The 13,351-nt window shown below is 43.3% G+C and overlaps 1 protein-coding gene across 1 annotated transcript in view; it reads right to left on the bottom strand.

The window, feature by feature from the left end:
- The window catches only part of LOC149353034 (uncharacterized), a 174,630-nt gene that overhangs the window by 45,896 nt on the left and 115,383 nt on the right, over positions 1-13,351 (bottom strand). Inside the window, exons 13-24 of the mRNA XM_089582230.1 lie at positions 12,911-13,114; positions 12,723-12,796; positions 12,171-12,272; positions 6,785-6,958; positions 6,171-6,311; positions 5,988-6,069; positions 5,371-5,909; positions 4,255-4,399; positions 3,329-3,457; positions 3,101-3,221; positions 2,691-2,845; positions 1,947-2,060 (exon numbers count right to left, since the gene is read on the bottom strand). Coding sequence (XP_089438356.1) covers positions 1,947-2,060; positions 2,691-2,845; positions 3,101-3,221; positions 3,329-3,457; positions 4,255-4,399; positions 5,371-5,909; positions 5,988-6,069; positions 6,171-6,311; positions 6,785-6,958; positions 12,171-12,272; positions 12,723-12,796; positions 12,911-13,114 — 1,980 coding nt within the window. The remainder of the gene's footprint in view (positions 1-1,946; positions 2,061-2,690; positions 2,846-3,100; positions 3,222-3,328; positions 3,458-4,254; positions 4,400-5,370; positions 5,910-5,987; positions 6,070-6,170; positions 6,312-6,784; positions 6,959-12,170; positions 12,273-12,722; positions 12,797-12,910; positions 13,115-13,351) is intronic.

The following is a 13,351-nucleotide window of genomic DNA, read 5'->3' as shown; positions in this document are numbered from 1 at the left end:
CCCTCAAGTCGCTAGCAGCCATACACAATAGAAACAGGCGTGCTGGCGGCCACCCGGCGAGACTTGTTGTCGTCGTTCCTAATAGCACTTTGGGGGTGAAAGGAACGCCTCGCGACTTCCGAGGGGAAGGGACACTCGCCACTCCGGTCGGAAAATTTGTTTTGTGTGTTTTTATGGGGTTCAGAGCCCCAAAACGACTCAGGCTATGAGGGACGGAGTAGTACAGAGTTCCGGATAATGTCGACCACCTGGGTCTCTTTACCATGCACTGACATCGCACAGTACATGGGCGCTGTTGGGATTTGAGGCCCAGCCAGAGGTGACAGGCGAGCCAGGCAGGCGCCATCGGGCTGCCTTGACCAAAGGCGCTGGCTTCCGGAGAAGATGCAAGGAACGCTGGTGTGGGGGCGCCTCTGGAGACTGCGTCGCCGTGAACAAAAGCAACTGCTAATCCCCTTTGCCGAAGATTCTGAAAGCGGCGCTTCTACCGAACTGCGCTCTCCCGTGGATCGGAGGAGACAGCGAGCGGCGGCGGCGCCAACTCATCGCCTGCTTGCCCTTGAGCAGCCCGACAAAGCGGGGGTGGACACGGCTGATTTGTCCCTCCCTCCTGAAGAATTCATCGGTGGCCGGATTGTGCACTGTCTGCCTCCGTGTGGCTATCTCTCTAGAGATCAAAGAAACAGGCACCCATCTCAAGACGCCTCGAAACACATGCTCGCCGGTGCCGCTGTATGTCTGCAACGACGCGTCCCCGGACGCGGCACTTCGCAGATGTGACCCAAAGCTGGAAGCGGGGCCGCTTTTACTCTTTTTGCTGAGCGCACCGCCGCCCCTGGTGTGCGGCCATCACTCACGGTTAGAGTGAGTGATTTTCCAGGGGGGTGCAGCCGCCCCCCCTTGCCCCCCCCTCCGGACGCCCATGACTGTAGCTCCTTTTCACATAATGGCAACAGGGCAAACCTTCACAACTGTGATGTGTTAGATTAAGAGACAGCCATTATTGGAATATCTCTTGAAGAGTAATACAAGTAGAGTGTGTTTGTGCATGTATGGACTGACAGACAGACAGACAGACAGACAGACAGACAGACACACATACACATCTTTTCTCTGCAAGTTTTTTCTGCCTTTTGGATCTATGTATGCCTTGATAAAGTGGTAGAAAAATCTTTAGCTGTGTATTGAAGAAGCGCAGCTTGTTGGGCCAGTTGGTGCATGGTAGGTGGAAAACCAGCGGAAAGGAGGCATTCACAAGCGTTTACACAGGACAACTCTGGAAACCAAACTAATGACGTCTTACGATGCGTCATCACCATAGCCTACCTCTCCTGCAAAGCCTGGTTTTATTCCCACTGCATAAAAAACGATCTTCCGCCGCAGGACGCATATACATATATAGACAAGAATTTTTTTGCATACAACTAAGCCTTTCAGGCAGCTGAAAATGACAATCTTGCATTGTCATTCTTGACTTTGATATTGAAGTGTGCTTTCTATTATGCTCATGCGTATTTTTTATTTTTTATTAGTCTTTGTTGTACTGTTCCTAGATAACTTCAGTCTTCCTGCTCTTTGCAACTTCGTAAATGTGAATTGTTCTATATATATCTGTTATTATAAGTCCATGCAATGTTTGCTTCTGTTAAAATCTTTTACTTTCATGTGCTTTATTTATGCTTTCTTTTTATCACTTGCCATATATCAGTTACATTTCTTTTGCTAATCAGAGGTCCATCTTACAGTTCTTAACAGAACCTCCTCATGTGATACTATAAAACTCAATCACTATTATTGATATTGTTTTTTGAAAGAAACCTGGTCAAATTAACACACTGTCACAGCTACTTTACTAGCCAAGATATTTAACAAAATGTTGAAAACAGTAAAACAGTTTTAGTATTTCTGATATGTACATATACATTTATAAAAATGAACAGACTTACTGCATCCCAAGTTGGCTCAACGAGTTCAATTCCTTTGTGTGAGCTATAAGTAGCAAATCCTTCATTCAGCCAAAGATCATCCCACCATTTCATAGTGACGAGATTTCCAAACCACTGAAAAAAAGGGAAAAGAAAGCATATTGCACTAACTAGAAAGGAGATTTCACACCATAGCAGAGACTTCTTTGTGGACGATAACTGCTATTATTATTAAAACTGCAACACTATATAAAGCAAATTTTTTATAGGCAAAAATAAAAATGAATAAAGGCTTTCATGTAGTATATGCTAGAGCCATTAGATGAATCTATCTCAAACTTTCAGTGGTCACTTTCATAGATAACTATTAAATTATCACACAACGCATAACAACTCGGCTTTTAATTTTTATTTGTAATGCTCTCCCAAAAGTCACAAGAAAACGAAGGATATTATTTCATATATCCCCAGCCTTCTGAAGATTTCACAACAGAGATGTACTAGCAAATTAGTCCTGCCCAATTCATGCAGTTTTGAGCAGAAGTGTGACTGCAGGCGCAACTTGAACCAGCTTGCCTGAGGTCAACTCTGCAATTCCCTAGCTACTGTGCAACTGTCGCAGCCCTCCATGCATGAAAAATCATGCTCAAAGGACTTGTACTGCACAGATGGAAGGCACAGCTAGTGAACTAGGAAAATCACTATGCACTAAAATTTACTGCTGCATGATCTTTACATGAAAGCTGCAATATAAAATTTACAAACCATATGTGCCAACTCATGGGATATGACTTCTACAGTGCTGTAGTGATCAGAGACGGATGTCATATTTTGGTTGTAGAGCATCATACATTCACTGTACATGATCAGGCCCCAGTTCTCCATTGCAGCTGCCTGAGGGTCCGGAATGGCAATGCTGTCTGAAAAACAAAGTTTATCAACACTTCAGCAGATGCAGTGCACTGGTAAAAGTAAAGATTTATTTACAATGTAAACTTGTATTTGGAGATTGCAGCATCACAACAATGAATTCCTGCGTTCAGCCCATTTCAAGTGAGGCCTGTAAACTGTCTACAATTCCATACATGGATAGCACCTTTCAAGTCCAACAAGGTGCTGTATTTTTCATGATTTAGAAACTGAGAGCATCAAGATAAAAATGTTCATCTCATTACCTAGCTTTGGAAGTGGAAATCTTATCGCAAACTGATTTTCAAAAAGTTCCAGAACTTGAATAGTGGCTGAAAGTGCGTAATGTGCATGGGGTAGCATTTCTTGGCGAGCGAAAATTCGTACCTGAAAAAGGAAAAAAAAAAAAGAGGTATCCTTAGCTTCTTAGAGCAGACTAGTGACAGTACACCAATGAGAGCATTCTTTTACAAACATCTCCAACAATGCCTTACTGGTGTGCCACTTGATGTGTTTCCTGATATGTAGTCAAAATCACAGACAGAGATAGCCACCAAGTAAGTTGTCATTTTGTGGGATTCTTGAAATTTGGTGGATACCCTCGTGTCATCTAGGTTGCGGATCTGTGAAGAAAGGAAAAACAAAACCTGTTATATAGTCAGTTCAAAGTAAGCAAGAGTCTGATGGAGCATAAAGTGCTTGCAGAGTTGGTATAGCATATCTTGAACCAGTCAAGTATTTGTTTGGGCCAAACAGCTAAAATAAATTCAGAAATTGGGTGACTCAAAATGGCCCTACATTATCCCCTTCAGTCACAGTGAAGAAAATTTTTTTCAATATCAGATTTTTGTAAGAAGCAAACTATTAATGAGCAAAGAATATTCCCACCCTCTCAGATGATTAATTATGCAATTTCTGCCAGGTTCTCAAATGTTCACATGGTGACTTAACACTGTTTTCAGGACCTCACTTGGACTTTTTTTTTTCCCATTCCTGTCATAAGAAATCATAATGTAAACAAATTAGCATATTTTAAGCCATTTAACACACTCATGTTTGCCAAGAAAGCTAACAAAAACATACATTCACTGAAGCCATACCAATGCTACCATAAAACATGAAGGTGCCCATATTAAAAACAATTTTTTGCACTCATTTCATGTGCTTGGCTTGACAGGATTCTATGCAGCCTGTCACAAAGGGTTCTGAATATATGCCTCTGCCATTAATGGCACATAACATCCCAGCAGTAAACAAAACTAATATCCAAAAAATGATGTGCAGTTATGAAGACATATGACCGAAGAGGTGATGGCAAAAAGTTTCCTAAGCTTGTACCATGGTAATTTTTCCTCATTCTTGCTTATCACAGTCAAGATTTCATTTTCCGCAAGCATTGCAGTTAATGGTGAAAACTTACCTTATCAACAGGCATGTTGGATATGGCCTTCATTTCTGCATCATGAATGACAGTTATAGTAAAATTTGCTTTGAATCCTGGCTCATCAAAACAAGGAAATGCCATACGAGCAAATGTGGGCTGAAATTGTGAGGTGACCATATATCTGAAAAAGAAGAAGATATCAATACAGACTGCAAAGTAAGTACTGTATGAAAATAGACAATGCTGAACAACTCATGACGACATAGATAAAGCACTTAACAACTGCCAAAATAAAAACTTCAACAGCTTGGGTTATGGCACAGTCACAATGTTTGTAGAAAATTTTAAATAAGCACGCTATTATAGAGTTATAAAGTAACAAAAAAGTATTTGCTTAAACCCTGAGAAAGTACTCCTCAGTACAATACACTAGCAGGGGTAGCAATACCTGAAAAACTCTGCTGTTATTTTTTTTTCTCTAGCTTCTGGTCCTTGCATAGCAGCTGAAATAAATGATCTAATTTGAGCAGAGCTACCTTGGTCATTTACACTGTTTTTACAGCTGTCCACTTTACAAGGCAATTTATTGTGCCATTAAAATTAAATGTGCCCTTGGCAGGAGGTACAGTAGTGCTTTGTATGACCTACAGCACACAGGATGAAGGTGGAGTGCATTTCACTAGCAATGAGAGGCGAATGATGCTGCAAGGTTACACATTCAACTGCAGACTGAAAGACTGAGGTTCCCTTTAATGCGTCCTATGTTTGACACATTGGATTGTGGTGAATTGAACTGCTGTAAAGCAAAAATCTCTCACTACAGCTCTTGCTCGCCCATTGCAGGTCATAGTCAGTTCGACAGAGTATACTTCAGAAGCTAAATTTTGTTCTGTAAATCGCTGCCTTCAAATAATGCGCCTTTTGTTTATTTAGTTTTGACAGTTTAGGCAACTGCGAGTTCATTCATTGGGTGGATGAGAAAATAAAGCAAATTTTCAATTTATTTTGATGATATATGCCATGGTTACTTGAGCATCAATGCTTCCTTTTAGACAAAGCAAAATATTTTGGGGCAGTTTGAGTGGCTTCGCATTTTCAGAATTCTGAACAATTCCCTAGACACTAGCTTTTTCCTAACCTGTTCTAACTCACTTGTTGCTTTTGGATGCTTCATCCCAGTAACTTGACTTGTAGATGCCGCTCAGGTAGTTGCGCATAGAAGCACTGAAATCAAATTTGAGCACATATCCTCCTGGGGGAAGAACATCCCTTGTCTGTATGACCCAGTAGTCATTTTCCACATACAAAAAAGGCTCATCACCAAGAAGCACCTCTTCAAAAGTATCTCGCTTGTGACGTATGACGGTTGTTCTTGTAATGTTGATATTTTTTGCATGCACAAGAAGAACACTGGTGGCCTTCACTACTGTGATCCTAATTGTGCTCGAGCCCACTGTAATGTTTTCCGCAGGCATTGGTTCAAGTGTGATGTCATAACTTGCAGGAATGACATGTCGAGGCAATCGCATGTTCTCCCAAGGCTCTGGAATGACGTTGGTTGTCAGCCATCGTGCCACACTAGGTTCATGATGTTTGATCCACGCAATGTTGTTGCGGACATTCTCCAAAGCTTGCTCACGAGCTCTCTTGCCGGCACCAGCATTAGGATTCTTGTGGAAGAAGGCTTGCATCTGTGGGTTTTCATTGTTTTGTTAAGGCAAATTTTCTTTTCTGGGTTTCAAAATAATGAGAATAAAGCAGCAACTTACCTCATTGTAGTCAAACTGCTTTGTGAAATAATCACATATAGTCTTCACAACGTTTCCAAAGTTACGGTCATTCAATGAGAACCTAAAAAGTATGATGAATGTTTATATGAGGCTATCACTGAATTTCAACCAGGCCACAGTTTGCAAATTCTATTTTAAGCTACCTGAATCCCAGTTTTTTACCTGTGAACAAGTCTGTCCCACTTGTACCGCACAAATTTCCAAACAATGTCACGGCCAACTGGATTTCCCGCAAGGAATGAGAGCACGCTAAAGAAGTCTTGCCTGCGCACATAGCTCTCATTCATTGCATAAGCCAAGTATCTGTAAATACAGCATTGCATTATCTTGAAGTAAAAACATAGAAGCCGCACTACATTTTATGCTTCTGTGGCTGGCTAAGTAAGCAACAACAGTTGTGTTCAACCAGGGCTATAAGTGGTGCTCTTTCAGCTGTTGAAGAGACGTCAATAAATTCTTTATATTTTTATAAATGATACATGCAAGCTTTCTTTAACAATCATCATCCCCATACCATCATTCATTCATGTATTATAATTAAAATGTAAGCATTCATTAAAACCATTAAAATATGCTTGGTAACAAGAAGCAAAAAATTGATCATGCAACTTTCCAGCAGTTCATAAAATTTCATGCTTTTCATCTCTTTTTTTTCTATCATATGGTGACGCTCAATTTTGTTACACCTAACAGCCACATGCCTTCAAAAAGTAATAAAAGTGTCCAGAACCAAATGACATATCCCATTTCCAACAAATGGCAAATGGGCATGTTACCTGTGGATTAGCGGTGGACTCCTTACATGGGCAAGACCATAAAGCAGGTTTATCCTTTCCTGAGCTGAAACTTCCTTGAGGTATTTTTCCCACATAAACTGCCATTCGTGGTCTCCACTGCTTTGATATATTCCATAGCGGTAAACAACGCCTCTAATATTCCTTGGTACGTCCCTTTGGCATGGAAAAAGAGAAGTTACATGCAGAGTTCAGCAATTATTTACATTCACACTTCAATTCTATTCTGGCATTTATGGCGTATACGGCAGACTCGCGATAATTCAAACTTGACTAATTTGCACTTCCATTTAATTCAAACAAATCTTAAATTCTGAGAGTCGCTTGATTCGAGCGCAATTTCGCCTAATTAAAACTTTTTTTCTTGCTGCAATGTTTCCGGTAGGCAAGAGACCTTATGCAAAATTGCTGCCATCTATCGGAGAAAAGAAGAACCAGTGGAAATCCGCCATGTTGGAGGATGACTGAAGCTCGTTCCGCCTCTGCTCTATGGATTTAGGCGTGCCCCGCGTTAGCTTCCTTACTGCTGTGCTGGCTCGAAAATCTTATTTCCTGTCACTTGAGCCTGTAAACATGACTGAATGGTCAGTCGACCTGTTTCTGCTGCCCAAATTTCCAAGTGACTTCGCAGACACTTACTACGCGTCCAAAACACTTTCTGAACGCCACAGGGTACGGAGCTACAAGTTTTTCACGGAGTCCTACGTCAGTTTACCGACGCTGAACACCAAGAAATGTACGAAGCAAGTGTAATTTTCGTTTACGGCTAAAAATGTGCGCATTTCAGTCTAGTTTGAGGCAGTTTTTATTTGCTTCGATACTTTTTGCGAACGGGCGTGCCGCTTGAATTGCTGTTGTGGTAACATTTTCTATGTGTTGCGTCGGCGCCGAAAGCAAACGATAGTAAACCTCACATGCTGGTAGTGTCGAAAAACGTGGCCTCTCAACATCCGACGCTTTCCATTTTCCTTGAAAAGTTCATACAGGATTTGTTTGTTTGCCCTAGTGCGTAGACAGAAAAAGGAAACGCTTTATTATTATTACCGGGTACATATACCCCTAGGTCCCCGCACGACCCCACCACACAAGTGTTTACCATTCTTGGTCCATCGCCGTTAAAAACAGGCAGCCCGTGAATGCAGCAGTGTCTACGGTTTTACCATGACGAGCAAGCAGTTGTGCACTGAGATTTTTGGAGGATTGTACACGTGTTGTGCATTCCCGCTACTAGTTGGAACTATATGGTACCTCTTGAGCGGCTTCCCTTACGATCCTTTTTTTTTTTACACAACACACGGCTTCGTGGAAACCGGCCGGTTAAGTAAAATCGCTACATGCGTACAAGCCGTCGCTCCACAAAATAGGCACCTTTCCCTGGCCTAACAGAAACGATTGACTGACTTGCAGAGCGCAAACGTTCCGTGTCACGGGCACTTGACCCTTGCTGGTGTTTCCGTCGGAAAAAATATTCGCACTAAAAACTAACGCGTGTAACCGCTGCGGCGGATAACGCTAGGAGCGACGGTTCCCACAAAGCGCGACCCGTACCACTGAACAGCTGATCACGATTACTCTCTTGCGAGGCCAATAATCGCAGCACTTCACGGGCAATCGCAGGAAAAAAAAAGCATTTGTGTGATATTTTCTTCTTGCCTACAAAGCTTATTTCTAATTTCATTTGCTACATGGCGATAACGAAATGTCTTGCGTGATGTCTCGACATGTAGCGACGGCTCTGCAACATTTGTGCCGCGGATGTCTGGAATCGCAGTCCAAAAATAGAAATGCGCTCTAATCAAGCCCTCTTTCCTTTTCTCCCTGGGCGTCGTTGTGACCCTGCTGCGTACAGCAAGGCACTAACCAATATGTGGGCTTACTGAGGACGGTGAAACTCGAGCGCGCGCGACGAGCGTGCACCAGTACGTGCTGTGAATCCGGCGGCTATCCTCCAACATGGCGGATCGCGCGCGGCGACCGCTAGATGGCAGTGCATTTCGCATAAGGTCTAGAGAGCGGCGGCCGAGGTCATGGCCCAGCATGGCTGCAGCGCTGCGCAAGCTGAAAATATGGCCATGGCCCTACTGTGACTACCATCTCCGTTCAACACGGATGGTTCGGTCCCCAAGCGAAGCGTTTGCATGTCGAGGTATATGTATGAGCATCACGGCAAGGGACCGTCCAGATATATTTCCTCCACCCTAAATTAGATGCATTCCCGCGATGAAAGAAACGCGAACGCTCCGCTGTTCGAATTTCTTTTGATCGTGCTTTTGCCTGGGTGGTAAGAAAAAGAAGTTAGAGTCGCCCTAGAATGCACCACGGACGACTCTAGCGCCTTATCATTACCGCCTAAGCATGATGAAAAGAAATGCGAACAGCGGAGCGCCTGGGCTCCTCTCTGTTCGCGTTTTTTCCATCGCGATAGTACGTTGTTTCCCGCGCAACCACTGACGTGCGCGCAACGAAAGGCATGAACGAAAACATCTTCGACGGACGTCCGTCTGGTTGGGTTTGACGACGATCGCAGGACTGCTGCTGCCACATAGTTTCGCTTTCTGAGCATCGCCACCAGCCCATAGAGAAACATAAATATACTATGACCATGCCTGCGGCGACGGTGGATATCGTCAGCTCCCACTGCTCTACGTTTCGTGTGCTCACTGGTGTGCCTCTGGCCTTTTCTGCTGCCCACCACTACCGCTCCACCACTAACGCGTCACGGCGTGCAAAAATACGCAGAAGCCCTTACCATTTTGGAGCAGTTATGCTTCGATCGGGATTCATGACTGCAATCGCAGCAACGCGATGTGCCGATTCCGCTAGATTCAGTAACACGTCACTTTCAGTAGATAGAGATGACAAGTTAAGCTAACTAAGCGCACAGACACGTGGAATTGCTCACCTCTTTAAAAACGGCATTTCTGCCGTCAGCACCCTCAGCACGGCTTTTGGGCAAGCTCGCTTGTCAAGCAGTTACACCTCCTCATAGATTTGTACGCTTTAATTTCTTGGTCTGTCGGCAAACTTAAGCCGTGCGCAAGGCAGGCCTCAATACCGGCAAATTCAGCGCACGGCAGCAGTCCTGTACGTCGCACACCACGCCGGCGCCTCGCATACCTACGTGCCAATGCTTTCAAAAAGTGGTATGCGGGCAAGCTCTTTTCAGTCACATGGTTTTACGTGTCGGAGCGCCTCTTGCTGATGACATCCGGTGAAGTGGGGTGAACCACGGGGGAGGAGGACGAGGAGGAGGGAGCGGAGGAATGGGCATCCGAAGTACAGTTGTACAGTGTTCTAGAAGGCTTTAGAACACTACCGAACGATGGTTGTCACCGGAATAGGTGAGGTGGGTTTCCGAAGTGAATGCAAACAACCATGGAAAAATCGTCTGCCAGCTACTTCCGTTTCCAAATTTCTCCCACGCACTGCCTTCTGCATAGCATTAAGCGTAGCAAGTTGGGCTAGTTGGTTGGTAGTACTATTGTGAGACATTCCAGCGGCTAAAAAGACAGAGACGAAGGTAGACGAGACAGGACGAACGCTGGACTTCAACGCAGGTTTATTTCACAAACAGCTATAGTATACAAAAGGGGGTGTGCATAGGCTCCTGCCTAGCACCACTTTTAAGTGATATATTTTTATCTACTATATATACTATATACTGTACTACTATATACTATATATATTTTTAGCATCAAGTGCGTGACAGCGTCAATGCCCAACTAAGGCGATTGGATAAGGCTGGGTATCCAGGAGAAATTGTGGCATCTGTGGTGGAAACCCAGATTCGCGAGGTGAAATCTGGTGGGCGGTGCAAGCCAAGCGAAAACGCACGTACCAAACAGCGACCTGTCGTTGTGCCCTACTGACATCAGGTCTCACACCGCCTCAAAAAGGTCGGCGACAAGTGTGGCGTGCGTGTGGTATTTTCGGCCCCAGAAAAGCTGGGACGCATGTACCGCCTGGTGAATGATGCCAAAAAGAGGCCTATGTGCAAAATTAAGCACATCAAACCTCTTGTTGAATGTGAAGTTGGTGTTGTATACAGCATCCCCCTCGCCTGTGGCAGACGGTACATCAGACAGACGGGACGCTGCCTCAACGAACGCAATTGCATCGCCGGACAGCTCACTCGTTATCTGGCTGAGGTCACCTAGCTGACCACATTCGCCGTTGCTCACACAAGCCAGCATGCAAGGCGTTTTTAGAAAGAACAAGTGTGATGCGTAAGTTTAAGACTCAAAAGAGCCGAGAAATTTTTGAAGCGTTCAGCATTTTCAATGACAAAGAAAACTGCGTCAGCAGCCCTTCTGTGGCGCTACGCAAAAAAGAAATAGATTACCTGAAGGCAAACGGGTGGATTCAGCCAGGTAGGCGATAAATAGTAGGTGCGCCGATGTGGCAAACATGAGTGCTCTATAACTGTATGCATATGCATGTTGCTCTGAAATTCTTGACCTCAATCTATTGCGAATTCTAAATACCTCAACAGCTGTCGCTGAATCTCCCGTTACACAGCTGTAACCTTCCTGCGAGTTTTTTCACCACTTAAATTTACTATGCTGCGAAACGGTTTTTTGGCAGCTTTTTCTAGACAACTTTCAGATAATTCTGAAATATAAATCAACAAGGTTTTAATGAGCAAGCACCACATATTATTAATAGCGATTTTTTAAATCAGTCGGTTCCGTTGACTGAATAAAGAAATCATTGCCTTTCACCTACATTTTATGCTGTACTGTTTTTAGAACAATCTTTGCACAGAAAATATATTCCACAATACGATTTGTATGCATATATACCTACGAAGAAAATCACAACTACTCTAGCTTATATGGTATTAAAGCGAACTTTGGTTTGGTTTGGTTTATGGGGGTTTAACGTCCCAAAGCGACTCAGGCTATGAGGGACGCCGTCGTGAAGGGCTCCGGAAATTTCGACCACCTGGGGTCCTTTAACGTGTACTGACATCGCACAGTACACGGGCCTCTAGAATTTCGCCTCCATCGAAATCCGGCCGCCGCGGCCGGGATCGATCCCGCAAAGCGAACTTTGGATAATCTGCTTCCTCGAAGTTTGAATTAATGGAAGTCTACTGCAATCATAATTAAGGTTGTTTCTCCAGACACAAAGCACAGAAGACTGAAGAATTTTTTAAGAGAACCAGTAGAATAAAGAAATAGAAATGCACTCTTGAAATCATTTCTAACATGACAGAAATGTTAAGAGTTGATTTTTTTGCCCAAATTGTTTCAGTGCTTTCTAATCATTTCAGTGTTAAACACAATATCTTAACCTCAGTACTAACAGAACATGGTGCAAAGTGACAGCAGTTTCTTTTTTATATATATAATCAACATGTACTCACTGCCCACCATCCACCCATGCTGAGAGACGCCGTTTCGCTTCTTTGAGGCATTCTTGATGGAGGTTTCGGCACGCCAGGTCCAATATGACCCTTCTCAGCATACTGAAACAAGAAATGACCATCATTCCATAATGCCTTTGAGAATGTTACACATTTGACTTATTTATTTTTGCTCTAGTTGAAAAGAAAATGCTTTGAAATACACAATTGTGCAAAGTTCCGATAACTTAAGTCTCTCTCTTATTACTGTTTTTACTCTTGTTTCTGGTAGGTGTGTTTGTTTTGCTGCTGGCGTTTTATTTTTGTTTTGGTATTTTCTTGAAGTCAAACAGTGTAGTAGAAGGAGTCTGTCAGACATTGCATGAGTTTCAGCCTTCAGCTCTCTCTCATCACCATTGGTGACAGGGCTACTAATTATTAAATTATCTGACAACTAAATGCAACCACTTCTCGAGATTTTGCATTTTAAAGTACTGTTTCAAGAGTTCTGACAACCATCCGAATATTTTGATGATAATGCGACATAATGACAATCAAGTGTATGACACTTGCTTGTTCATGTGCTTGTCTCCATCTTCCCATCCAAGTGTCTTGTAAATAGGGTCTACCAGCTTGCGTATATATGTCTAGAGAAGAAAGAGAAAAGGACAAAAAGCATGTAAGTCACCAAACAAGAAAATGAATTCTGATTCTGGCACTCGCATTTTGAACCTTTGGAGTAACTTGGAAAGTGCACTTGCCTGCATAGGACGCCGAACTTCAGTGTTCTCAAGGAGATGAGTCAGTGCAAGCAGGGACCCATGAGCCGTCGACCATGGTATAAGGTGCATTTCATGGATTAAGTATTGAGTCATGTTAAACAGAACATCATATGACAAGCGGTTGGACCAAGCAAGTTGGAAGGCATCGTACAACAAGTTGGACCTGTCGGCAGGTGTGAGTTCCTGAGGGAAAAAAAGAAAGACAGGCTTTTTTTTTCTTCCCATTCAGAGAGGTACACTGTTGTGCATCTCACATTTACTTGACACGTCAGTCGTTCATGGTGCAACCATATAATGCGTGGTTGAATACGAAGTCAGAACACTTTTTTGAAACAAATGCCAAACACATTGGAGTGAATTAGTAATTTACCACTTAAGACAACACTAAACAAGAGTGCAGCTAATGAATCGCCATCACAA

This window comes from Amblyomma mixtum, chromosome 3 (assembly GCF_055824585.1).
Source record: "Amblyomma mixtum isolate Tamu chromosome 3, ASM5582458v1, whole genome shotgun sequence".
NCBI lineage: Eukaryota > Metazoa > Arthropoda > Arachnida > Ixodida > Ixodidae > Amblyomma > Amblyomma mixtum.
Note: the sequence above shows the minus strand (reverse complement) of the source record. Positions and strands in the feature narration are given on the sequence as shown.